This window comes from Gymnodraco acuticeps, unplaced genomic scaffold (genome assembly GCF_902827175.1).
Source record: "Gymnodraco acuticeps unplaced genomic scaffold, fGymAcu1.1, whole genome shotgun sequence".
Taxonomy (NCBI): domain Eukaryota; kingdom Metazoa; phylum Chordata; class Actinopteri; order Perciformes; family Bathydraconidae; genus Gymnodraco; species Gymnodraco acuticeps.
The window spans coordinates 673,126-698,758 of NW_022990565.1; the positions used below are offsets into that span (position 1 = coordinate 673,126).

The 25,633-nt window shown below is 42.1% G+C and overlaps 4 protein-coding genes across 9 annotated transcripts; 3 read left to right on the forward strand and 1 right to left on the reverse strand.

The window, feature by feature from the left end:
• The first annotated feature begins 378 nt into the window (after positions 1 to 378).
• cep85 (centrosomal protein 85) lies at positions 379 to 12,969 on the forward strand. 3 transcript variants are annotated; one of them, XM_034227764.1, is made up of 14 exons: positions 379 to 532; positions 1,553 to 1,612; positions 1,705 to 1,836; positions 4,856 to 5,646; positions 6,827 to 6,957; positions 7,227 to 7,344; positions 7,461 to 7,646; positions 8,119 to 8,271; positions 8,369 to 8,523; positions 8,626 to 8,743; positions 9,114 to 9,164; positions 9,246 to 9,353; positions 9,467 to 9,710; positions 11,123 to 12,969. In XM_034227764.1, the coding sequence occupies exons 2-14, from the start codon at positions 1,573 to 1,575 to the stop codon at positions 11,284 to 11,286; spliced, it is 2,391 nt and encodes a 796-aa protein (XP_034083655.1). In that variant the 5' UTR covers positions 379 to 532; positions 1,553 to 1,572; the 3' UTR covers positions 11,287 to 12,969. The 3 variants fall into 3 exon arrangements, with proteins under 3 accessions (XP_034083655.1, XP_034083654.1, XP_034083656.1); XM_034227763.1 differs by having other exon boundaries at positions 380 to 603; XM_034227765.1 differs by lacking the exons at positions 379 to 532; positions 1,553 to 1,612; positions 1,705 to 1,836 and adding an exon at positions 3,955 to 4,210.
• ubxn11 (UBX domain protein 11) lies at positions 12,967 to 17,320 on the reverse strand. 3 transcript variants are annotated; one of them, XM_034227766.1, is made up of 14 exons: positions 16,789 to 17,320; positions 16,633 to 16,673; positions 16,148 to 16,264; positions 15,925 to 16,025; positions 15,796 to 15,847; positions 15,618 to 15,697; positions 15,426 to 15,531; positions 15,100 to 15,317; positions 14,924 to 15,001; positions 14,634 to 14,757; positions 14,439 to 14,542; positions 14,214 to 14,287; positions 13,689 to 13,838; positions 12,967 to 13,589 (listed from the first exon to the last, which is right to left on the reverse strand). In XM_034227766.1, the coding sequence occupies exons 1-14, from the start codon at positions 16,857 to 16,859 to the stop codon at positions 13,418 to 13,420; spliced, it is 1,488 nt and encodes a 495-aa protein (XP_034083657.1). In that variant the 5' UTR covers positions 16,860 to 17,320; the 3' UTR covers positions 12,967 to 13,417. The 3 variants fall into 3 exon arrangements, with proteins under 3 accessions (XP_034083657.1, XP_034083659.1, XP_034083658.1); XM_034227767.1 differs by having other exon boundaries at positions 13,303 to 13,605; XM_034227768.1 differs by having other exon boundaries at positions 15,925 to 16,264; positions 16,865 to 17,320.
• A 140-nt stretch (positions 17,321 to 17,460) lies between these two features.
• On the forward strand, positions 17,461 to 23,450 carry fez2 (fasciculation and elongation protein zeta 2). Of its 2 annotated transcripts, XM_034227769.1 has the most exons (9): positions 17,461 to 17,839; positions 19,028 to 19,136; positions 19,307 to 19,423; positions 19,567 to 19,699; positions 20,214 to 20,479; positions 20,628 to 20,708; positions 20,866 to 20,941; positions 21,028 to 21,093; positions 22,379 to 23,450. In XM_034227769.1, exons 1-9 carry the CDS (start codon positions 17,499 to 17,501, stop codon positions 22,393 to 22,395), a joined length of 1,206 nt encoding a protein of 401 aa, XP_034083660.1. In that variant the 5' UTR covers positions 17,461 to 17,498; the 3' UTR covers positions 22,396 to 23,450. The 2 variants fall into 2 exon arrangements, with proteins under 2 accessions (XP_034083660.1, XP_034083661.1); XM_034227770.1 differs by lacking the exon at positions 20,628 to 20,708.
• A 552-nt stretch (positions 23,451 to 24,002) lies between these two features.
• clec3ba (C-type lectin domain family 3, member Ba) lies at positions 24,003 to 25,300 on the forward strand. The gene is made up of 3 exons (XM_034227771.1): positions 24,003 to 24,192; positions 24,354 to 24,452; positions 24,662 to 25,300. The coding sequence occupies exons 1-3, from the start codon at positions 24,096 to 24,098 to the stop codon at positions 25,060 to 25,062; spliced, it is 597 nt and encodes a 198-aa protein (XP_034083662.1). The 5' UTR covers positions 24,003 to 24,095; the 3' UTR covers positions 25,063 to 25,300.
• The last annotated feature ends 333 nt before the right edge of the window (positions 25,301 to 25,633 follow it).

A 25,633-nucleotide genomic window follows, 5' to 3' on the forward strand; every position in this document is an offset into this window, starting at 1 on the left:
GCCCTTTTTTGTTGTATTCACTAAAGCTCACAACCTAAACTTGATGTGACGTTGCCTATTTTAGTTTTTTGTGTAATTTTCCAATAATACACATTATTAGTTTTATGTCTGATTAAACGTTAAACCTTAAAAGGTTAACATTTTGGAGCCAAAGCCTTATTTCCGAGATTATTGTAGCAAACTGAGCCTTCTTTGTTAGGTTTAAATTGTTCGTTTTAAGTCACTGCAGTGTTTTTTGGTCATATGGCAGAATGACCCTAGTCAAGCCTTTTGTTGAAACAGCAGCTATATTTTAAGAAAAGTCTCACGTACTGTGCTACCCTGGGTTTTAAGTTGCAGTCTGCAAAGACGTAACCACTCCGGAAGCATATCCCTTGCAGGCAAGCAATCTGCAAACGGTTTCTTAGCGTAACCGTGCAACGGGCGGCGCTGTGACATTAAACACGCGCGCTTTATGTGTCTGATGTCTTCCATCAGAAGAGTGGATCAGTTCAGTTGGCAACCGGAACAACAGCGGCAGCAGCAGCGGATGGTACAGATTAGGTTGCAAGCCTCAAACTGAGATTTCTAACTGCATTATTCTGTGTTCATGTGAAACAAAAGGTAAACTAATATTTTGTCAGCTTATAGAGTTTAGCCACAGTAATGTAAGCACGGAAGCTAACACATATTCATACCTTAATGTTAACTCAAGTAGCAAACCGCAACGGTGGGTTAGCTGATAGCTAACGTTAGCTTGTAAGACGGAAACGGATTTGTCCTGGATCAGCTAACGAGTATCATCGGTCCACAGCATCTTACAAAACAAATGAACGTTATTTCGAAGAAATCTTAAAAAAGTTGTCGCTTTTAAGCATCGTCTTCGTTAGCTGTGATTATCGCGTTTAGGTTGTTGTTTATCATAACATTTCAATAAATGCTTTTAAGCAATTTGTCTCGTTAAGAAGATAGCCTGCCTTGTGTTAGCAGTTATTTCCTTTATGAATTAGCTGGTTAAGAGGATTAGTGTGTAACAACCAGGCTTCTCTGTACCCATCAGTAAGCATTATATCGGCTTGCCACCGAAGGTACAACTTCCTGTAGCCTCCTATTTAAGGATATAGATGTTTGTGTAACACATTATGTAAGGATAAGACACGTGCTCATGTTGTTATTTCTGTTGCTACCCAGAGGAGTCTTTTGAGGTTGTTGAGGGGCACATGAGTTTGATAGGTGAGCAAATCAGTCAACAGCTAACAGCTGCTGTGTCCTAGATTTTGGACCATCACTTCACAATACAGTGAGCACGAAAGGAACCTTTGTCCAGATGGTGTCCCAGTCTCTGGTTCATCACAACGCCATAGCTACCAACCCAGTCTTTGCTTTTCCAGTTAATTAAATCTTAACAATAGCTTGTTAGATATTTTTCTTATGACTGAGAAGTAAACTTATCTAACCTACATTAAGATATTTCAAGAATTTGGCCAGTGATTTAAATTAGGTTGGCTACCACTCTTAAAATATCTTATAATAAATATATATATATTTTTTTCTTTCTCTTGATCTCAACCAGGAGACATTTTCTCGTATGGAATGACAACCTCACACAGATATATTGATTCCAAACCAGCTGGTAAGTTGACACTTTGCAGTCAAAATGCGTACTGTTTCAGTTCAGCATTTGTTGATGCACTTCTCTATTGCCATTGTCCTGTTTCACATTAGCTCGGTTTGCTGACATGGAGTGGCAGACACCAGCTGTGTCAGAGAAGTTCCAAAGTCGATTTGGTCACCGGCCTGGGACAGCAGACAGTGGGGACACGGGTCTTGGCACCTCGGCATCTGACAGCACAGAAGGTGATCACCGTTGCTTGTTTTTCCCCTTCCTCTTCCTGTATTGTGTAACATTGTTTTCAATTCTGCCAGTTGTTGATGGAGTTTTTACAGACAGAAATGGGTGTTTCTTGTCAGCTGCAAACATGCAAATTACATCATATGTGTTCAAATGATTGTTTATCCTTACATGAAAAATCAGATTATGTAGAATGTCAGAAACCACGCATGGTCCTTGCTGAAAATACTTTGTGGTCTTTCTAATGCTGTTTAAAGAGTGAAAAAGATGTTCACGATCCACCGTTGGTACTCATGAGATTTGCAGTGATAGATTAAAGTCCCAGCCAAAAATGCCCAAGGCTCCGCTGCAATGCTCTGGTGTTATGGTTAATTGGGAGGGTGGGGGTGTTGCAAGGCCAGGACAGGACAGCTCAATGGAAACTGGACCTTGTCTGTCGAGTGAAATGTCACACTAGTCAACACATTTTTTACATTAGGATGATTACAGAGGGAATATCCCAATGGAGAAAATGTGACATCTCACTAGAGATGGGGTGCGTGTGCTATGTTAATACGTATGTGCTACACAGAGTGGAAAAAACCACAGACACATGGTATCAGAGAGCTTCCAGGTAATGGCTGGTCAGCTGGGGTGGATGGTCCCTTGTGCAGCTGAAGCCCTACAAAATAACAGCCTGAAAAAACATGAGAAGTGCATCAACGCCGTAGTGTTTGACTCCACGGAGCTGGTATTTATGTACGGGCTGCCAGTTGGAAGCTATTCATAACATACAGGTCAACAGTTTCCTTACGTCAAGTTACACCTATTTATGTTGACATCCCTGACGTACTCCTAAGGATAAGTTTAAAACAGCAAATGCAGAAACATTTATTTCCTTGTGTTGAATTAAAAGATATCTGCACATCTCTCGTCCCCAGATCTAAACAATCACTAATCCTGAAAGGGAAGGTGCAGATAATGCTTAGTAATGTTAGTTGGCGCATATCTTCAACATCTTCCAAATATCTGAACAATATGCCTAATCTTGAGGTGTCCAGTGTTATCTAACAAGCACGGAGCACACAGTTCATTCAGCTCGTAAGACTACATTCCTTGGAGGATTGAAGCTGCCTTCAGGCAAATTGTGGCCCATCTATCTTTGTAGATTATTATTAATAATCAATTCTTAGGGTTGCATGTTTGTTTTTTTAACAAGGTGCATATAAAAAAGTTAACAATAGAACTATCTTGTGTGCAAGCAATTTATTTGTTTATTTCATAATTGCACATTTTCACCCCAGCAACTAACCTATGTTTTTGGTTTTGATTGGCTTCTACGTTCTTTTTTACATGATTTGTTTCCAACCATGTCTATGTGTGTTCTTGGATACATTTCCTTTATAGCTGTTGTCTTCAAATACACTTTTATTTTTTAGAAGACTGTAACTATAGACTCAGCTTGCTTAGTTACAACTGTTGGGCCTTCTACTAATGCTTGACAGCTTTATCCTGGCACTTAAACCGGCAGCCATGCCTAGCAACCTGACAATTAGTCCCAAATGTAGCCACATAATGAACTGTTAAAGATAAAACTGGATAGCATGCTTAGGGTGTGAACTGAACAGCTAAGAATACATTAAAAAAATTAAAAAATGTATTAAACAAATATTTAAGTAATTTGTTTTAAATTTGTGTTGCTGGGTGTCTGAAACTGCAGCAGGTAAATGTGTTTTAATTATGTTATTGACTTTCCAATAGCAGGAATTTCTGTTCCGCAAAATGTTCTTCTGAGTAGTTTAGACTTGTTCTAGCCAGTCATGAAACAGTGGAGCCTGGAGGCTTTTTCTTATGTTAAGTTTTACCTTCCTTAAAGCTTTATGTTGTAATCATGATATTTTTAGTTTTTTGCTAATTATTATTTTCATATGTAATGGGGAAAACATTTCTAAGTTGTGGTTTAAACTGGGCAGGAACGAAATATCCCGTTCAGTCTTTGACTTTGGATGTACGTGTGCGCAGTGGGAGGGGGCAAGGTGCATAAATAAGCGGCACCCACAGATCACCCTGTAACATGAGAGGTGGGCTATAAATACCCCTAACCTTTCTGCGTGTGTCTGTTTGTGTGTGTTTGCTCAGAGCTCTGGTACAGGCTGGTTTAGCTGTTGGAGGACAATACTCTTTTGGGCACTGTGCCTGTCTGCTGCTCCGCTGTCAGTATTGGCTTCATAGATTGATCTGCTACTGTACAGAAATGCAGAGGACGACATTTTGTTTTGATTTAAAGCGATCTGCAGCTGAGCTCACCTCAGTTCTGCTGTAGAAAACATGCCACAGCTAATAACACGCTTGTTGCCTTCGAGTGACTCCCAGGTCTCCGTAGTTCAACAGCTCTCTCAGGTTGGTAATGCGGTTGAAATCTTGAGTTATGTAACTTTGAGTTGTGTTGGGGCCTGTGAGGATGTCTGTAGGTTGGTTGTAATGATCTGAGCTGTGTTACTGAAGTTCCTTTTTAAGCACAAGTTTGATCTCTGAGGTTTCCAAATGGAGTTAACAGTTTTAACTGAGTGGATTGTGTGTGTACTCTGACGTGTGATGGTGCTGCTCTGTATGTTGTAAGGGAATAATTACAAGAGTTTATGCTACTTCAGAAGGTAGGCTCTTTAGTCAGAATACCTTTTGTAGCTGTGGATTAGGATTGTTTACTTGTATACTTGATGGCATGGCAACTTCTACAACACAAGCTTTATCAATGCTGTACACAACATGTGTTTTAGAAAAGTAATACGGAGCATTCATTCTGGCCATGGTTTAAGTCTATTATGAGCTTATTCCCTGGGTCAGTCAAAGCCAGTTAATTCTTTCAGTGGTGACACCTCATCATCAAAGTAGGCCACCCATAAACCCTGCTGCATCTACTTTACATCTCTGACTGGAAATAGAGGAAAAAGCCGGCAGAACTGCTCTAGATATTCGGATAGTCTGTCAGTCTATTGAATGGTGAACACTTCATGTCACTAACAATCAATCTTTCTTCTTTTAAAGATTTCTGCAGTTCCAGCAGCAGCCCCTCTTTTCAGCCCATCCGCAGTCAGATCCCCATTCCCACTGCACATGTCATGCCCTCCACGGCCGGAGCCCCGGCCTCTAAGCCCAAGCCGTTTGTCCAGGAAGGGTCCCTGTCCTCCGTTGAGGGCCACAGGTCTTCCTCTGGCTCCAGAACCACGAGTGGCTCCACATCAAAGTCTTCCTCCTCTCTCTCCAAATCTGCATCTTCGCCCAACCTGGACGCTCAGACCGGGTTGGGGGGCGATCACGTGGGGCCAGACTGCCTGAGCCGCTACCGCAGCCTCATCAATGGGCTGGACCACTCACTTTTCCCCTCAGATCACACACGTATGGATGAGGGCCAGAGGTTTGACACTCCTGCCGTGGAGCCTACGCTAAATCAATCTGCCCTGTTGGGGGGGTTGTGCCCTGATGTCAGACTCCGATTACAGGGGGCCGGGATTAGAGACACCCCAGACTGTGTGTCTGACGCCTACAGAGGCAGCATGGAGCACAGCTATAAGGTTCTGCCTGAAGCTCGGTCTGGGGGTCCCAGCACAGCAGAAGCCTCCAATCAGAGGGCAAGTCTGCCCGGTGCGGCCGCACCCTCTGGAGTTTATGCCCCCCCTCTGAGCCTGCAGACACAGGCTCTGCTGAGGGAGCACGCCGGCGCCAAGGGTTACGAGACACTGCGGCAGGACAGATGTGGGGAACTGTCCAGCTGGCAGCAACAACAGCAACAGAAGCAGCAGCTGGAGAGTTTACGCCTGCAGGTGGAACAAATGCAGGTAAGCATTTATCCTAGATGGAACACTGTATTGAACTAAAGGTTTTTGGTCTATTTTCTAAAACTGTCACTGCTCTGTTTGGATTATAGTCTATAGAGGTTAGATGTCCCTCGGCTGGGTAGCAAAACAAACTCTCTGAGGAAACACCTTGATAATGTAAACATTTGGGAAAGTCAGTCGTTTGTGGACATTGAAATCTGGCCAGGACTGTAGTTCCTTACACATTTATAGGTCATCATTGGAAAAACTATAACAAGGCCTGAAGCCATACAGACAACTTGTCCTAGTTTATAATAGAATTTGTCAAATCAATAAGCGAAATCAAAATCACAAGAACTTCAAAATGATTTTCTAGGGTTTGTTGTAGGATTATTTGAAACATGTACTATCACAACTCAGAAAATCACAGGCTTGATCAACTCTAGAAAGCTTGTGTCACAGCTTCCCTTCTGCAGGCTTTAAAAAACAACTCTTTAGCGTCTCAGCTGTTTTTTAAAGATCATTTCCGCACCATGGCAGATGCTGACTGAGTGCCACTCTGGAGTGACTTCCTCATAATGTGTGCTGACAAATCACCGACACCTAAACACTTTAACACCATTTAAAAAGTTACTTGAAATACTGGGATATGGCAGAATATTCAAAGCCAAATTCCTATTGGACTCATAGGGGCGTTGACTTTATGAAAACATTGTTGAACTTCTTGCAAGTTTAAGTCATGATGATAATCCATTGCCTCAGAAAGTAAATGCTTGGCTGTTAAAGTTTTGAAAGGCATTCATTTATTGTAATCTTCAACAATATTTAGTTGTCCGAAAGAGAGACACTAAATAGTTTCTTAGTTGGACTTGAATTCAACAATCTGTACGGCTGATGTGTGATTTGTTTTTTGTGATAGCTGCTTAATATCAACCATGTTGTCATTGCCAGAGTCTGTTACTGATTCAGTTGTCAGGCTTAACAATGCTAGCTATAATTCCTGAGCTGTTTTCATTATGTTTTGTGCAAGAGTCTACACCTGTATTGTGTACACTACATGCTATCTACACTGTGCTCAGATGAAAGTGCAAGCAATACAAAGTAAAAAAGAATGTCATGGTTCAAATTGCGCATTTGTAAGTCTTCACATATTTTCTCCACATGCTGCAGCTCTAACATGCTGTTTGTCTTTTTGTTACAGCTAATGAGTACTGGGGTGGGTCAGTACCCGTCTCTGTACTCCACGCCCGTTCACTCGGAGGCCGGCAAGTGGGACGCTCTGGTGAAAGCCAGTGAGTCTCTGCTGAAGGAGAAGGAGATGATTATTGAGAGGCAAGTGTTTTGATGTGACTGCCTAGGTGTGGGTGTCTGTAGTGGGCTAGGGGGTTGTTGTATCACTTTTTGATAATGATGAAATGATTTGTGATTAGTTGATAGTGCTTTTTTGGACTACGTCAGTATGTAATATAGCGTGAGAAAAATTGGTAAACATATTTATGTCTGTCCTCTCACCCCAGCTCTATACATAGCTTTTTACAGTTTTCCACAATGTTGCTAAATGTAATCTTTGCTCGCCATGACAATCTGTTGCCCTGATGCAGACAAAAGCAGCACATGACACAGTTGGAGCAGCGTCTGAGGGAAAGCGAGCTGCAAGTCCACGGAGCCCTCCTGGGTCGAGGGTCTTCCTATGGGGATATGTGCATGCTGAGGCTGCAGGTCAGTGAAAACATGCAGAAGCTCCCACATCCAAACCCTGTGTCACACCGTCATTATCCTTACAAGCGATTTACCCTTAAGAACTGTGTTTAAACTGCAGTATCACATGTTTACAGGAGGCTCAGAGGGAGAATGCGTTCCTCAGGGCGCAGTTCACTGAGCGCTCTGACTGCGTTGTGATGGAGAAAGCGGAGGCAGAGCGCAGACTCGGGGCAGTGGAGGCGGAGACACGGCGACTAACCGACAGCCTGAAGGAGACCTGTGAGAGACACGCAGAGGAGATGAAGAAACAGGAAGAGAGGGTGAGTGCTTACCTCACACTTCCGAACCAAGAGTGTTGAAATGAAACGAAACACAAAGTTGCTAAATGAAATGGCCCTGAGAAGGATGTCCTCGTTTACAAACTCTTTTGAGTGGATTTGAATGGTTAAAAACTGAATTTAAAATATGTATTTTGTTAATGAGGAGAAGTTTTTATAATCCTGTCCAATTTCCTGCCAGGCAGCGGATATTATTATAATATTTGACAGGAAACTCTTAATTTCCCACAGCTGAGATGCTATAGATAGAATAGCTGGTACGCTCGGTACAAAAATAGATGAAAAGAGGCTGCTTATAACTGTCTAACAAGTTTTCTTTCATGGAGAATATGAAAGTGACTTCCCCGAGGCCACCGTCTGACTGTCTGTAGTCTGTCACAAGTTATGAATGGGAGTTTTTCTTGTTATTTTGGCAGCGTATTTTCCCACTTACCACAAATGCCTACTTGTGCAGATCCGCAGTCGAGACAAACACATCAACAACCTGAAGAAGAAGTGTCAGAAGGAGTCTGAGCTGAAGAGGGAGAACCAGCAGCGCATCGAGACTCTGGAGCGCTATCTGGCCGACCTGCCCACCTTAGAAGACTACCAGAGCCAGAACAAGCAGGTGAGGGTGCTTCTGCTCCAGTTTCACCATTCTTACTGGATCAAATATACCCATCAATCATTAAATCCTAACGTGTGTGTGGTGTTTTTTGTATCAGCTCGTCGAGGCTGAACAGCATGCGGCTCAGCTACAAGAGACGGTTCGAGATTTGGAGCTCTGTCTAGACACAACGCGCTCACAGCTACGAGAAAAAGACGCACATCTGGACGAACAGAAACGCAGGGAGAGAGACCTGCTGACCACCATTACTGAGTATGAACACACTGTCTTACAACAAATAACTTTTTAGTGAGCATTGTAATAAAAACCATTAGGACTCTGAATAATGTGTATTCTGTGTTTTTGTTGTATCAGTATGCAGCAGCGGGTGCAGCAGGGCCTGGAGGATGGAGCCAGACTGCCTTCAGTGGATATGGAGAAGCTCAGAGGAGAGAACAATGTTTTGAGAGAGGAGCAGCAGAGACTCAAAAAGGTCAATTGTTGTTTCTGTTTTGTGTGTTGTCTCTATAAAAGCTCATCTGGGCACACCATTATACTTGAAATATTTCTGCAACACCTTTTTAAAAAAAATATTTTGTATACATAAAGTACAGAGGGTGCACAAGGGAACTTGATAAATTGTAGCTGAAGCAAAAACATTATCAATATAGTGGTTGAACCTAATATGTTGAGCTGGAAACAAAAGAGTCCCTTTCTAGGTTCTAGCACATGTTTGCCATGTGCTAGAAAAGGGGAATGCTTCCAGTCGTAAACACACACGCTGTTTCCTCGAAGCTAAGGTCACAGCCCCCCAGTCCCACAGCACAGGGAGCGGGTGAAGTAACTTGATACTCTCTCTGCAGGTCATTGAGAAGCAGCACCGCATGATGGAACAGCTCGGCTCCCAGATCCAGGTCTGTTTCCCTTCAAAATGAGTCTCAATGATTATTGTGGTCTCTTAGCGTTTGTGAGTTACTAACGGTTTGTGTCTGCAGGCATTGGAGGAGCAGATCTCTCAGGAAGACAGCAGCTCTCAGGCTCTCCGAGAAGACGTGTTGTCCAAGGAGCAGAACGTGTTGGAGCTCCACACAGCCATGAAGGAGGTGAGACCATAATGGAATAATACAAAAATGTCTAAGTATGGCATGCAGAGAATCTGTGAGTCCTAAATTACCGTGTTCACAATTGCCTGACTCTTTTTGTCGCTATGTTCCAGCTATCGGCCCAGAACCAGGAGCTGATGGAGCAGAACCTGACCCTGCAGGAGCAGATGGGGGATCCAGAGCAGAGGAGCAGCAGCCAGGCGTCCCCCCCCCTGCAGCCCGCCGGGGCCCGCCTCACTCACAGGCTGCATGCAGAGATGAACTCGTGCCTCAGTGACCTGCGCTCCCTGTGCAGCATCCTGACCCAGAGAGCCCAGGGACAGGACCCCAACATCTCCCTGCTGCTGGGCCTCACATGTAAGCACTGCGGAGATCTTTACTCTTTCAATTATTTCAGGAAATCAGTGTTGTGAGATTTTAAATATGGCACATAGTTACGCGAATTGGGATAGAAATCGCAATAAGAGCTAGTGTAATATTCAAGTGGCAGGAAGCACAATATTTGTTTCAGGAAAAAGTATGTGTAATAAAGGATTGTGGTGCCATAGTGATGTCGCCGACTACAAATAATATTCTGCTGCCTTAAAGGTCACCTATTATGCAAAATCCACTTTTCATGTATTTTATACAAAAACATGTTTCAGGAAAAAAGATTCTCTCTCTTTTTGTCCTAATCCATTTATATAAAAACCTTTCTGAAAATGAGCTGATCAGATTTGGGCCACTTTGTGATGTCACAGTAGGCGCGTTCACACCGCAGTACTTTTCCCACTTTAGTTCTGATATAGTTCCGAAATGTTGCGTTCACACCAAAAAAATCCGGAACTAAAATTAGTTCATGAGAACCTTTTCACCCCCTTTTGTATTTGAAAGGGACTTTCGTTGGAGAAAAAGGTTCCTATTTCTGATTGGCTGGGCGGATTGCAAACCACGCCCCGTAAAACTCCAAAAAAGCCGCCATTTTATTATCCTCGCGTTAGCATTATTAGCATTAGCATTAGCCCAGCGCACAAACGCAGAGAGACTAACTTATGGCAACACAAAAGAAAACATGGGAGCGGTGGAGATGAGGAGGTGTGGGCGTTCTGGCGATTTACTCGGAAGCCAGTCCCCAACTCCGGGGACTTTGGGTGGCAGTATACGCCGTGAAGTTGTTTGCCGCCTGCCAGTAAACCCAAAGCAGAAGAAGAAGAAGTGACATCCGCGGCTTCATTTTGCCTAATCCTTCCCCAGGGACTTATTCCGGTGTGAACGTGATCTGTACTTAGTTCATGAGAACTAAAGAGTTCTCATGAACTAAGTTGTCATGAACCTTTGTGGGAAAAGTACTGCGGTGTGAAAGCGCCTAGTGTTTTTTTTGGCTTGTGTAACCATTATCCAATCACCAACCAAGGTAACCCCCCCCCCCCCCCACACCTTATCACCTGAATCTCCTCCTAGAGCACCATTGTGTTTTTTTTTTTAACCAAATATCTCCCAGAGGGGCGTGGGGAGGGGCTCTTTATTTTCGTCTAAAGTAACAGACAGAGAATCAGCACCTTTGAAACAGGGCTGAAACGGAGGGGATTATGGGATGATCTGTTTGGTGTTTGGAGCCAAACACTTCAGAGACATGTTTTGTATATATCTGAGACCTATAATATATTGATGAGAGAGTATAATAGGGGACCTTTAATTATCTTTGTTTGGTACAGATCCTCTCAAAATATAACTTTATTTCAGATATCTTTCAATGATGAGGAGAGTAATGATGATTATTTTTCTTCCAGCGCCCCCTCCAGTGACCCAGCTGGACGAGGACTGGATGAATCCAGAGGTGCTGCAGAAGAAGCTGGTCGAAGCTCAGCAGCTCCGTCGAGACGTGGAGGAACTACGCAATGTAATACTGGACCGGTACGCGCAGGACATGGGAGAGAACTGCATCACCCAGTAACCCTAACCCACCCAGGTGACACTTCTCCCCTTCCCCTCTGAAGCCTCTGAAACGGGCTCGTCTTTCATGACTAGTTACTGAATGTCACAAAGAGAACTGGATTTTCCAATTTCATTAAATGAGGACAAAGGAAAGCCCAAATGGTTTAGCTTCTTCTTCTCTCGACTGACTGTCTCAGAATCCTCCCATCCCTCCGGTGAGTTCATCTATTTCAGTCCAAGGGCTACCGGAAAATAACTTACCTCTAATACTTGATCCTTAAGCATTTTGCGTGTGTTTTTAATGATGACATGAATATTGTCAGTTACCAAACAGTCTTATACTTTTTGTTTCACTAGTTATTTGTGTAGAAGTCCCACAAATATAATTTATTTAAAACTTTATTTTCCCTTTCCGGGGGAATTAAAAAGAAGTGGTTGACAATCAACTGAAATATTTTAACCTGTGCTTTTAACAAGATTTACAAGTGAATGTTTCCAACATGCCGTTATTTAAAATGGCCAATGCTGTAACATTAGACTCTGCTGTGAGGTATTGGACTTGATACTGAAGGGTTTAAAACCAAAACAGCTTCTCACACCAACTAGCCTACAACCATTTTATTACCAAAGAAACTCTGGTCAGAGCAGTTGTGCAAGTCTGTGAATGTTTGTGAACGCTTCCCTCTGCTGCAGGCCTCGTTCTGAAAGAACACCAACATGTGCCTTTCTGTCGCAATGCTAGTTCTTTTTAGACCAACCACAAAGGGCTGTTTGCAGCTGACTCTTCCAATATGACCTTTCTCTCAGCGTATCAACCAGTGGGATATTCAATACATTCCCTGACTCTGAATGTAGCATATCACTTTGGGAAAACTCACAGAGCTTGTGGAGGCCCTTTTTAGAATGTATTTTTTTTGTTCCTGGTAGATAAAGATAACTCTGAGTGATTATCTGCCCTAAAAGGTTTCTGTATATTTCAGGTTGATAATGGCTGACAGAGTGGGTAACTGTTTCATTAATTTGTGACTGAAAAACAGTATTAATCTTCAGTATTATTTATTTTGTATTGTTTGCATTGACAACTCAGTGTAAAAGCCTCCTAATGCGTTGCTGTAATAATGTGCTAATGTGTTTGAGCTTGTGTAAAGGTCCCATGAAGTGCCATCAGATTGTCATTTTCTCCCGTGGTGTTTTTTTTAACGAGTTGTGATGGCTAATGATTGTCAGCGGTCACTAAGGGATCTTTAGCTTCTTCAGGTCCAAGAATGTTTTAATCCCATGTGAGGATGATGGGAGGGGTTGGCTGGTTCACCCCCAAATCCCCCATCACATTGTACTGGATGGAGTTTTATATTTGCCCTGAGTGCAGGAGAAGCCATTCAAAAAGAAAAGCTTGACACTTTACAGGATATATATATATATATATATATATATATATATATATATATATACACACATATGCAACAATGAGTTTTTCTGACAAGTGATACAGATCAACCCACCCAGGGACACACAAGCCATTTTTCATTTCATGGGACCTTTTTTAGAAACTTGAGTAGCACAAGCTATATCTTTGGAAAGTCCGGCTCCGCATGCCTTAACATCTCAAACATTTAGCAAAAAGGGAAAAATATGTTTATATTTTCATACTTTTGTCCTTGTTTGTATTTGCATATTTTAGAAATAAAGATTTTCAACATTTTGCCATGTGTTTTAACTTTATTTGACTTGGTGTAAAACATTTAAAGTATTTTCATCCCTTCTGTGCAGAAAGCCACGAGTGCCAGCTTTCTATCACTAATGATGCACTGATCCGATATACTGGATTTGTATCAGCCGTGAAAAGTATTTTATGAGCAGATCGGGAAAGAACCATGACGTGATCTATTACTCATACTGTTTCCTTTGCCATTGAAAAATAATCTGTTTCCGGTATTAGTTACATGCATTCAGTCCCGCGGGACCACCCACTTTGGAGACACCCTGCCCTCATGTTACGTAACATCCCAGGCGGGAGTCAGGCTGCGTGCTGGTTCACTGTCCTACTTACTGGGACGCTTACAACAAAGCAAACATTAATGTTATTAAACGCTGTGTTTTTCTTTGACAAGCCAACATGTCTGCTGCGGTAAAGGCTGATACCTCGTCTTTTATAATCTTATTTTATTGACTTCACTCAGTGCATGAGGCGGTTTCTGCCTCTTTCGCAGCAGCAGAGAAGCATTAGTCGTGAGGCCACATGATCTGAGCGTCTGGCGGTCCTCATCGTAGCGGTGCTGTGGGTACGCACTGATGATGTCATAACCAGGGAGACCACCCCCTCTGTAATGCAAAAAATCTAAATGTCACATGCATGGATGTGTTAAGAGATGTTGTAAAGACAAGAAGATACTGTGTCAGTGCAGGAGGGCGAGGACTCACCTGTGTTTGTCCAGATACTGTCGCAGCTGGCCGATTGTTTCTGAGAAGCTCATTTTTAGTACGTAAGTATGATTCCCGTCTTCTGACTTCACTTTCATTGTGATGACATCACAGGGGGACCGAGGCCGATCGGAGCTGGAAGTCTGCAGTCTAGAGGGAAAAACAACCTGTTTAATATTCATCAGATGCAGGTCAACCCAGCTGCAGTCCAAGGCATACAATTCCAAACCCACTTGATATAGCACTAGTGACCCAGACTGGCCTGAGGCTCCTCTACCAGGGCGCTGACCTGACCTATTTTCCAATGCAGTGCATACAGTAATCTTGACAATCAGACGTTGCGGCTAAATCAGTATTTCAATCGGCCTTTACATCATGTAGTATGTTCTTGGATCTAGTAATCCCTTTAACCCCATAACATCTTTGCCTTTTCTTAAGATGTATACATGATTGTAATGCCAACAAAATGTTCTAGACATATTACAATTAATGTGCTTGCATAATGGAGGACATCATTTTAAATACCTCTCTTTCATCGCTTGCAGGGCCGGCGTGTCTATGAGGATCATGGAGCTGCTGCTCCCAGCAGGAGATGAACCCTGGTGAGAGCACTTGTTAGATAATGATCATATTGACGGGAGTGTTCTTTCAGCATAAGCACAGCAGGTGAGAGTGCACTGTAGTAATTATATGTTAACCACACAAGATCTATAGCTGCTAACACTTTCTGTAGGTATCTTTGATGCTCACCTGCAGGGCGGCCCTCAGGGAGTCCCTGATATCAACCACACGGCCAGCCTTCACTACTGCCTTTGGTAACCTGCTCAGGAACTGATCCACGCTCAACTTCTTGCCTGTGGTCAGAAGAAAACAGCGCATTTAGACTGAGGAGAGCCACCTCAGGTCTGTATTTGGTAGCATTGGTGTGATGTGTGCAGGACGGACCAGGTAACTGAGAGCTGACAGTATTGGATGTTTCATTTTTCTCCCCACGGACAGCCTGTCCTTCGCCTGGAAAATTATTCCACGGTAGCCTGGTGATAAAATCCTCATCTCGCCGGTCATTAACCTGCAAAAAAGTTGCAAAGTTGCAAATAGGCAACAAAAAGGAGCAGACTTTTGTCATCTCATAGAACAAAACCAAACCTTTAAAATAATTGGGATAATAATTGCTAGTGAATATAATTCTTAGCTGCAGTCCTTCACATTTTGCTTGCAATCAAATACAAACAAACCTCAAAAGGCACACCGTCTGGAAATCTTTCTTGAAGCTCAGATGGAAAATATCCGTCCATCAGATCTTGCATGCACCGCTGCAAAGTCCAAAGATAAGAGGATTTGACTCACCAAAGAATCCAGGTTAAAATATCAAAATATCTTCTGAGCGACTTTATTTATAGTCTAATCTAACCTGGGTGCTGCGCTCCTGATACGAGCGGAAAGGACCGTCAAACATGACAATGCCGTTGCTGTAGAGACTCAGCTGAACAGGGTCCTTTTTTGCCAAGTGTGCCCCCGTGGATGTGGATTGAACGAAACACTCTCCCTCTCCTGCCAGGATGTTCAGCTCGTTGATCCTCTGCAGCACCAGGTCAACATTCATGTGGAAGCTCCTGACCACAGATGTGTCTTGCAGAGGAAAAACACCCAGCATGTTAGTAATCATTTCAGGTAGAAGGTATGGTGATATTTCAACTATTTGGAATGTAAATGTTAAGGAAGGAAATGTAAATATACCTGGCTGCCAGAGGCCTCGCTCTAAGTTATGTGGCTGCTCACTCTCTGCAGAGTCACTGCTCTCACCATCTCCCACCCAGATCAAACCATAGTCATTCAGAAAGCTCTGTAAGAATTTGAATCAGCGTAATGTAATATGCTGTAATCAAAAATATTAACATATAACTGAAGGCTTTTATTAAATACACTTACATCCATTTCTTGCACTTGATTCTGCAGCTGTTGGCATCTTCTCTCAAGATCATCTCTGCCACAAGGATGAATAGTACCCGCTAAAGCCATACATAAAAAAGCAACATGTAAATATGATCAGACTTTTACTTTTATTTAGAAATTCAGGGAATATCGAATTTAGGCATTTTCCCTTTACCTGATTCTTTTATAAACCTCTGATTTTTCTCCAACGCTGAAATCCGTTCATCCTTAAAGGAGACAGTTGGACATGTTTGAAAGATTTGTTTTGTAATGCTATTCCTCTGGAGGAGGTGTGTGTTTTCACCTTTCGCTCGATCTCCCGTGCCTGGCTCATCACTGTTTTCTCCAGCAGGCTCACCCGCTGCATCATGGCAGACATCAGCTCAAAGTCGCTTGGTGCACTACCTGTGAAAGCATCCTTTACATTCTTAAAACTTGTTTTTTAAATTAATATAGTTACCTGAAAGTGTACATTTGAACAATGAATAAAAGACATGCTGTGGAACCAAAACTCTAATAGCTTTTACCTTTCTTTAATGGGGCTTTTGATTTTGAATTGGAGGCATCATTGGCTCCCGTGTGAGAGGTCAAGGAAGGTTTGACATCCGAGGATTCATCGTCATCAGCCAAAGCTGTCTGAAATTCTGGACATAAAACAGACCCAAAACCAAAAAACATGAAGTCTATGATCAGCTTGTAAGAGTAGTGTGATAACCAGAGTTTTGTATAGGTACATTGACTCAATTACGTCATTGTCTAACAGTAATAAGAGCTAAAACATGTATTTGACTAATCAATTCATAAATGAGAGAACATTATTTCTTTAATAAAATAAAATACCAAAGTTTTCAGGATGCTGACTTTTTCTTCTAATCAAATCATTTTACAGTGGGCTATTATTATTATTACAGAATACTTCCTTACAACCTGGTGTACAGTTCTGCTTTGGTTACCTGTCAGTACAGTGTTATTATGCCTTTTATGTAACAATCAGATTTCACTTGAAACCTACCCTTTATGAGATTCCTCCTGAAAGGCACTTTTTGTCCTCCCCTGCAGGTGAAAGACAGTTTAATGTACACATGCTCTCTATGACCTCTTCACAGTAGCACTTAAAGTGAACTGTCGTTAGTTCTTCTTTGTTGTTTCACAGTAAATAAACGTATACCATTGCTCATTCTGAGGGCTGTGCAGTGGAGTGCGCCTCGTTTTCTTCAGCATCGACAAAGGTGAGCTCATTTTACCTGGTCAGGAACTGCAGGTAAACTCTTAACCCTAAATATCTCACACTTTCTCGAGTGCAGCCTCTTCACAATCCTGTCCGTTTTCACTTTGTTTGGAGTCCGTTACCATTAGCAACACAAAGCGGGCAGCTGATATTGTAGAATGAGGTAATACATGTTTCATCCACTGGGGGCGCTGTTTAGATTTCACAATTACCTTTTATTGAATGGGGCTTTGTTGGGACAAAAGTTTGTTGGAACATGAAACTAGCATCGATATAATAATTATACAACTTTCTGCATGTAAAGACCCAATGTCAGTGCATACATGTCAGTTAAATGTGTATGACTGGTTAAGGATTGTCTTGCATGAAACAAGCACAACTTTGTGATCTAACAAAAACATTTTAAGGGACAACATTTAGTTATTCTCAAATGTATCAACTTATATGTAAACAATGTGAAGAGCTGTCCTGATGCGTTCATGGTCCTCTGTTAGGTAACGTGTAGCCACTAGTGGGCCCGGTGCGGTTCCGCCATACTGTCCGGTTCAGCCCGCTGGCTGGAGTGATCGGGCATTCAGAGAGGATGCTGAGACCTGCCTGTCCCACCACACATCCATCATTAACCCGGGGCTACTAAGCTAGTCCGGGCTATGGCTGCACCCATCGCACATTTCGACGAAGACTGGCCAATATTGGGTGATTTGAGCATGGTTTCAGACCAGCGGCTGCAGCTGCCGCAGAAAGGCCGAGTAGAAAGCGCCTCTGCGGGGGGAGCAGCGCCGCGGCTGCTCCTCCCGGGTGATGATGATATCCCCGATCTGCAGGACGGCAGCTTCTCCCCGGGGGAAACCGGTTCTTTCAGGTCTATGGAGGATCTTGTGAACGATTTTGACGATAAGTTATCCGTGTGCTTCCAGAATTTTAACGCCAATACAGACAGCATTGCTCCTGTGAGTGTGATAACAGAGGAGTCCCTGCTGGAGAAAGACGAGTGAGTGTTTTTGTTTCCGGCCTGTCCGCAGGCTAGTTGTTTATAATAATAAGTGGATCTTAAGGCTTTTACTCAACGCTGCAGGCTGCATTTTAAAAAGCATACAATGTTATGTTGTCTGCTATGGGATCTATTTTCTTAGATCAGGAGTATTACACATTGTTACACCGTGTAATAATGATGTAATGGGGCTCTAATGACAGCTAGACTGCCACCATCTTTTGTCATGTCATCAAAACTCAGGGCATAGATCTGCTCTACCAGTGTAATAACAAACCCATTGCAAATTGATCCTAACAGGTGCAATGATATTGGCATCTGCTCCTAAATGGCTTTACAAACAGATATTTACCAATTATGTATGTGTATTGGCTCTTATTTTTGATTTTGCAGCCGATATTTAAAATATAGCTCTTGTGTCTATTTTCCAGAAACACACTCAAGTCAACTGAGGGAGCCAGTCAATTAATTGGTCAATTGATTGATAGGAAATTAATGTGTTGAGTGTTACATTGTTAAGTCATTTATCAGGAAACTGTTCGGTCATTTCAATATAAAGAAATAGTTTTAAAAATGGATATAAGCACACTGCCATTCCAAGGAAATTATTTGATGTGTGTAGAGTAAAAAAACAAAATATGTACTTTTTGTATATGTCACTAGCTTCAGGATTTTAAATGTCATCATCAAAGGCATTTCAAATTGACAATTACTTTGTATTGGTCTGATTGTGGCACTTGTGGACGATGTCTAAAATAAGTTATGTAGTACACAGTACACAGTACATACATGCCCGTGCTAGAAATGTAGGTATGTGTTCCATAATAATAGAAAGTATTGATAATAAAGAGATACTGGAGTTATTAAGTGCTCCAATAAAAGAGCAGTAGTTTGATCCAAGCCGATTATTCTTACTTATTTTTGCTGTCAGTATATTTACGTTTGCTATTAAATACATACATCCTTACTGTTAGTCCTTCCATAAAATGTTTCATAAAAAAAACAAAACACTAATGCATAAAGTATTTCTCATAATGCAATACAATCCCCTTGTACCTGGTAAAACCCCCAATTTGTACATTGTTGGAAGTCTGGGTGTTATTTTCTCCCTGTTATGAGTAAATTGATCTGTGATTTTGTCAGTATAATTTGGCTTTTTGGACTGACATGTTATTTATTTCCCCAAAGAATCTGGAAGGTTTTAACCAGTAACTATGGGCATGTGATGCCGGTGGATTGGAAACAGTCCCGAACATGCTCCCTCCACAAACCCTCATACAACCTGGAGGAGAAGCCTGTAAGTGACCCCCCCCCCCCCCCCCCCCTTCTCTGTCCCACTTTCCCTTCAACACCAGCACTCCTACCCTCCCCAATCTCTTTTCTGTTTATCTCGCAAATCTCAAATATGTATTGTGCCAGGGTTTAGCGTTTCTGATTAAATTCCCTCCCCCTGTCCTTCCCGGCTAGAGAAAGACTGATGTCACGGTAGAGCTGTCGGACGATGAGGAGCTGAGGGAGCAGCTGGACATGCACTCCATCATCGTCTCCTCCCTTGCAGACGAGCCGCTTTTCACAGCCGAGCAAGTGAGTTACATGTAGTTTATCCCAGATGCAGCCACACTGTATCAAGTGTAGGAATACAGAGCTGCAGCTTAACATGGCTGAAAAAGAGATTTAATAACCAGTGAGTGCTGCCTCTCTGATGTGTGTGTCTTTGATTTGTGCAGGTTATCGAGGAGATAGAGGAGATGATGCAGGACTCTCCTGACATGGAGGCAGGCCACAACCCCTCTCAGTCAGACCTCTCGATGCTCTCTCTGGACGTCCAGCGCTGCACCAGGAGCCCCAGCTACGAGTCCAGTGAGTGTCCATTTTGGGCTGAGAAACATCAGTAATATATAATGAGACATGCTATTGTGGTCTGCTATAAGTACAAAGTAACCATTATGTTACAGCCTTTTATATCATACTGATGTCATTGTATCAGTATCATAGTACAAGCCACACTGTTACACTGGGTGACATGTTCCTTTATTGCAGTAATCTAGGCACTGTGTTATTTTGACTCAATAACACAAACTCTGTCTTGCAGCAGAAATACTCCCAAACTCATCCTGTATTTTCTATTAATCCGGAATAATCCACAACAAATATGGGGATATGGGAAATTGTTGAGATAAATGTACTCATTGTTGATTTTGGTTTTTTCATCGGATTTGTTGACAAAGCTAAAATAAAGCTTATCCTCTCGTGTCATAAAAATGTGATGGATTCATGATAGTGCGGTGTCATAAATTGCCCTGCGACCCTTAATGATGAATCATCAACAACAGCTGTGTTTTGTGTGTTTTCTCTTTGTTTGTTTGTGGTCCAGGAGTGAGGTCTCTGAGTGTTGCGGAGCTGAATGAACGTCTGGAGGAGACGGAGACGACCATCAGGATGTTCTCAGAGGAGCTGGTTCTGCAGCTGGCTCTCAGGGACGAGCTGGACTTTGAGAAGGAGGTGAAGAACAGCTTCATCTCAGCGCTCATTGATGTACAGAACCGACAGAAGGAGCATCGGGAGCTGCTGAAGAAGAAGAAGAAACTTAAAGCAGGAGCCGGGACGTCGCAGGGACACGCAGAGAAGAACCAGGGATCAGTGAGTGTTTTGCTCCTTCATAATCACGGGATGTCTTCAGTTTTTCTTTTCCAAACAAACTGTATTTTCCTGAAACCTTTTCCTTTCTTTTCTTTTTTACTTTTACTGTCTTATATTTCTCTGCTTTACTTCCTTCCTTCCTCCTCAGCGCTTCAGCGTGGAGGGAATCTCCTCTGTCATTCAGAACAGCTTCCGGCAAACCTTTGGGAGCGGCTGCAGTGAAAGACAGGTTACTTTGCCTTTCTCTCTCAGCTGCTGAACTTTATCTTCCTGTTTTCTGCACAGAATATAAACACATTGATAGGAATCTCATCCAACAGAAACATCATCTACAGAAACTTTGTCTCATCTATTTGTCTTTCGCTCTGTTTTATGTTTCTTTACAGTATTTGACCACAGTCATCCCATACGAGAAAAAGGGACACCCACCCTCCCTTGAGGACCTCCAGATCCTGACAAAGAGTACGTTTCTTTATCTGCACCGGCAGTATTTGAGTTTTAGTGGCTGTGATTGATCCATTCACTCCTTTGTTTCTGCTGCCTTGCAGTCCTACAAGCGATGAGAGACGACAGTGACAAGGTGCCCAGTCTCTTAACAGACTATATTCTTAAAGGTGAGCTTTTCTCGTTTGTGTGTCTGCACTATAAATGATGTTGAGAATGACAAATGAATGTCACAACTAAAAAATGGTATACTTCATCTTTATTTTGTCCATTTTATCACATGTTGTTATACAGATTGTGTTTCCCATATCTCAATAAAGAGTTTTAGTTTATTGCAAAAATCCCCAAATCATTTAAAAAAAATGCTTCATTTAAAAAAAACAAGTCAAGTCTGCTTGTCGCAGTTGAAAGCAATAACTTCTATTAAACAGTTAATGTGGGAACGTTGAAAGACACAGCAACATTTGACAGTTTGCAGCAACAAGGTTCCACTTTTACATGTTTGTTGTTGTCAAAAACAAACACATATTCATAGTGATAAAATTAATATATAGACCTGGTATTTAAAAAGTCTGGCTGTTGACTCTGAGGTCCTAAATGTCACAGTGCTCAATTAGAATCCAGCCCTTTTTACTGCAAACATTTTTGACATGTCATGAGAGGATAAACACAGGTACTTGATCAAAAATAATTATGATCCTGTTCTATTTAGTCTGTAACAGCCGTTGAAGTTATTCATTTGATCAATTACACCTGTAAAATGGCTGCTGTTAAAAGGGCATTTCTTAATATTCGGCTCTCAGAGTAACTAGAGTAACTTTATTGTGAAATTCGGTCCTTCAGTACTTCCTGCTGAAAACATTTGCCCTCCGTCTTTTATGTTTTCTTAGTCCTTCCTTTCACATATGTTCTGCTTTCATTCTTTCATGTTTTCTTTCTCTGCTTCTCATGACCTAACTTATCTCCGCCTCACCAGCTCTGGTGTGAGCGATGGATGCAGAGGTTTGTTTCACATGTGATGTGTACTGTTGTGGTTGTCTCACTCACATGGGGAGAGCGCCCCCTCTCTACCACTGAACTGTAGTGCAGTCTGATCCTGGTGTTGTCCTTTCATTGTACCCCCCCCCCCTCTCCACACAGTGACTGCTGCAGCATGGTTGATCCCTCTTAATGTCACAACCCACTGTCACACAAAATGTCCATTCACCCTGCAGTTCACATTTAAGACACAGTTTAATGATCATTAGCCACCTAGCATTGCTGTGATTTCAGGATGTTTCCTCACCCACCCTACTTCAGAAATAGGTCATCAGCACTAACTGGTGTCCTTACATTTAGATTTTCCTTTTGTTTTTCCATTCTTTTTCTCCTACTTGTAATTTGTGCTGATCCCCCTCATGCTGAAGGTGCACTCCTGCTCCATCGTTCTAATATGAATCTCTCCTGTTATTACAGTGCTTTGCCCAACGTAGGCCAGAGGGACGGTGCCCAACGCTGGAGAGACTTGAGATAGTTTACCATGGCAACAAGAGGAAGAGGACTCATTGTATTTTTTGCAGACATGAAGCACACTTTAATTAGATCCTGCATGTTTTTACCTCAAGATGTAATTTTTTGTGTTCTTCTCTTCTTTATTTATTTTGTGTTGAGCATTGTGATTTTGCAAACCTCTTGTGTTCCTGTCATTTTTACCTATTTTCAATGTTTGATTTTCCTGCACTCTGAAAGAGCATCTTAAAAATGTTAAATTATATTAAAAAAAACCCAGATTAATATATGTGGGTTGTAAAAGCTGCTCCGTTTGTAACTGAGCTCTGCTTGCTGGTAATAAGCATTGCATAGGGCTTTGTATTTGTCTGAAATGATTAACTGAGCAATGAACAAATGCACAAAGCATGTTGAAGTTGCAGTAATAAAGGTGCTTTTGAAGCATCATAACTGCAAAGCATAAACAGGAGATTGAAAAATATTCTTACAATCCCCATGAGGAAAGTATTACAGCAGCACATAAGACAGTAGAGAGGTATGAGAGAACAGGAAAAAGATACAAACAAAAATAATGCAATAATTAAAAAATATTACCTTTAACCAGGATGCATAAACATCATTTGCAAAACCACCATATGATTTATGCAGCCGACAAAGTGTTTATCTGCATTCATCTGAGTAGATCACTCCATACATCTTCATTGTATGGAAGATAAAGTGTTGAGGAAATGTTTGAACTGAAAATAACAAACTGACTAACTATGCATTTGAATTGTGACCCACACTGTCTGTACTTCCTGGACGCTGTCTGTAACTCTGAATCAGAGGCTGGAGCGTCGGCGTGCCTGCTGCGCACAGGGCAGCCTGTTATTCTCTGTGTTCTTTTATATGTACAAACTGCCTTTGGTCTTTGCCTGAACTTTTGTACATTTTAAATGACTTGTTTTCAATGAATGTGAAATGGACTACTTACAGAGCCTGCTTCATTGTTATTTATTTTGTAAATATTTTTGTTTCAAATATATTGATAAAAATCACACCCTCTTTGTCTTGGCTTATTTTATTCATGTTGCAAACCAGCAGATGAAACAAGCAAATATTGATTTCACAACAGTCTTTCTTCATTATATAAGTTTCTGCCTCGTGTCTGCTACACGTCATCGAGCTCACTGAGGGGATCCAGATGGGGGATGTGTAACAAAAACTCAAAAACATCCAACCGCTGGCCTGTGGGAGCCTTAGGCAGACACACAACAGGACCTTTAACAGGAAAAGCCCATTTATATTAGCAGGCAACGATAAGAAGGCACAACTGTTTATAGCTCTGTATTTGTTGCACTCAAGTGGCACAGACAGATGCAGATAATTGATAAGGACATGATGAATATGTAAAAAATGTGATAGTGATAGATGACCTACAAACATATGGAACCCGAGTCATGCTTCACAATCCATCTCCTTTAAACGTTTCAAAAGCAACACAAACGTCTGCTAAAACATCTGTAAAACATTTGATCTCTCTCAGATAAGATTTCCTCCTTCAACTCTGTCGCCACCCTGGGCTTGTAAAAACACAACAGCCTTTGTCTGGCCAGCCCTCAGAGCTGCAAGGAGCTTTCCAAGTGTGCTGCTACACCAGAAACAGCTTATCTACAGTGGAGTTAAAAGCATTTCTTCCAATATCATGGATACTCGAAGGGTTTGTCTGATGTTCTGCCTTCTCCTGCTGGCACACTGCACACTCCAGCAGACCTCCTCAAAGAAAAGAAACAGCAAGAAAGGTAGGATAATAACTTGACTTTGAAAATCAGTGTCCTTGTTAAAAACCATGAAGAACTTTTAGAGAACAACAACACTGAACTACTATGTGTCATTTATACTGACTGAATGCATTATACTTTGGAATACATTTGGCATGTTCTTTTTTTGACCTCTTCAACAGACTCCGCAAACAGTGCTGCGATCGAGGAGCTGAAGAAACAGATCACTGAAATTGTTCAAGAGCTGAATTTGGTGAAAGAGCAGCAGGCTTTACAGACAGGTATTTATCATGCAGATAAATGGTTAATGACTTGCATACCATTTTGGAAAATGCTCTGTTTATGAATCACAGCAGAATAAATGCTTTTGTCTCACAGCTCAATAATATCAAGTATATTTCACATGTTGGATGTAACATAGAATAGACTATAACACTCTCCAGTGGTAGAGCCCAAAATAGACAAGAATAACCCCTGATTTCCTCTTAAGTTTGTCTGCGAGGCACCAAAATCCAGGGCAAGTGTTTCCTGTCTGACCCGGTGAAGAAGAGCTTCCATGCAGCCAGCGAAGACTGCTTCTCCAAGGGAGGCAGTCTGAGCACTCCTCTGACAGGAGACGAGAACGAGCAGCTCTACCAGTACGTACGTCAGAGCATTGGCCCCGAGGAGCCCATCTGGCTGGGCGTCAATGACATGGTGACCGAGGGCCAGTGGTTGGACCAATCAGGCTCCAGCGTGCGCTTCAAGAACTGGGAGACAGAGATCACCCTGCAGCCGGACGGAGGGCGCAGCCAGAACTGTGGCCTCCTCTCCACCACGGCACACGGGAAGTGGTTTGATGAGAGCTGCCGAGCTGAAAAGGCTTCTGTGTGCGAGTTCAACATCGTCTGAGGGGCTGCTGTCTACTTTAATATCTCATCTGTGCAGATCAACATGTGTGTGAAGAAGATCAAATGCTGCGCGCATAAATAAATAAAACAAGTATCAGGTAGCCTACATTATGCCATTGAAAAGTAAAGTGCTGCATTTTCTTCTTCTTCACACAGTGGTCTGGGATACCAACCCAGTCTCACAAAAAAACGTGTAATAACTACGTTGGTCCACAACGTAGGACGTAGTATATCTACAAAAACGCCTCTGAAATTGTAAGATGCCTACGTTTTTTTTCACCATTCATTCCAATGGCTGGCTTCTATGTCACGTGATCTTCACATTTCTCCCTGCAGAAAAAAAAACATGGCCGACCTTCGTTTTATTCTCGGTGTAAAATGCCTATTTTAAGGTTAGTTTGGTCATTCAAATGCGTTTTGATGTCATTTCATGCGAGAAATATGAGTTGTTATTTAAGATTATGTGTGCAGTGGATGTACATGATCTTTAGTTTGCTAGTTATTACGAAGATTACTTTAGGAAATTGTATCCATTCAACGTTTTCATTGTTACCAAGATGGTTGCTAGGGAC

Bases quoted from the DNA above. Each gene is read 5' to 3' on its own strand.
- fez2 (XM_034227769.1), top strand. From the start codon at position 17,499: ATGGCTGCACCCATCGCACATTTCGACGAAGACTGGCCAATATTGGGT. The intron at 17,840-19,027 runs GTGAGTGTTTTT...ATTTCCCCAAAG, and splicing joins TCCCTGCTGGAGAAAGACGA to AATCTGGAAGGTTTTAACCA. The intron at 19,700-20,213 runs GTGAGTGTCCAT...TTTGTGGTCCAG, and splicing joins GAGCCCCAGCTACGAGTCCA to GAGTGAGGTCTCTGAGTGTT.
- clec3ba (XM_034227771.1), top strand. From the start codon at position 24,096: ATGGATACTCGAAGGGTTTGTCTGATGTTCTGCCTTCTCCTGCTGGCA. The intron at 24,193-24,353 runs GTAGGATAATAA...CCTCTTCAACAG, and splicing joins GAAAAGAAACAGCAAGAAAG to ACTCCGCAAACAGTGCTGCG. The intron at 24,453-24,661 runs GTATTTATCATG...TTTCCTCTTAAG, and splicing joins GCAGCAGGCTTTACAGACAG to TTTGTCTGCGAGGCACCAAA.
- cep85 (XM_034227764.1), top strand. From the start codon at position 1,573: ATGACAACCTCACACAGATATATTGATTCCAAACCAGCTG. The intron at 1,613-1,704 runs GTAAGTTGACAC...GTTTCACATTAG, and splicing joins TATTGATTCCAAACCAGCTG to CTCGGTTTGCTGACATGGAG. The intron at 8,272-8,368 runs GTGAGGGTGCTT...TTTTTGTATCAG, and splicing joins ACCAGAGCCAGAACAAGCAG to CTCGTCGAGGCTGAACAGCA.
- ubxn11 (XM_034227766.1), bottom strand. From the start codon at position 16,859: ATGAGCTCACCTTTGTCGATGCTGAAGAAAACGAGGCGCACTCCACTG. The intron at 14,758-14,923 runs GTTTGTTTGTAT...ACTTTTTTGCAG, and splicing joins CAGACGGTGTGCCTTTTGAG to GTTAATGACCGGCGAGATGA. The intron at 14,543-14,633 runs GTCCGTCCTGCA...TTCTGACCACAG, and splicing joins TGTCAGCTCTCAGTTACCTG to GCAAGAAGTTGAGCGTGGAT.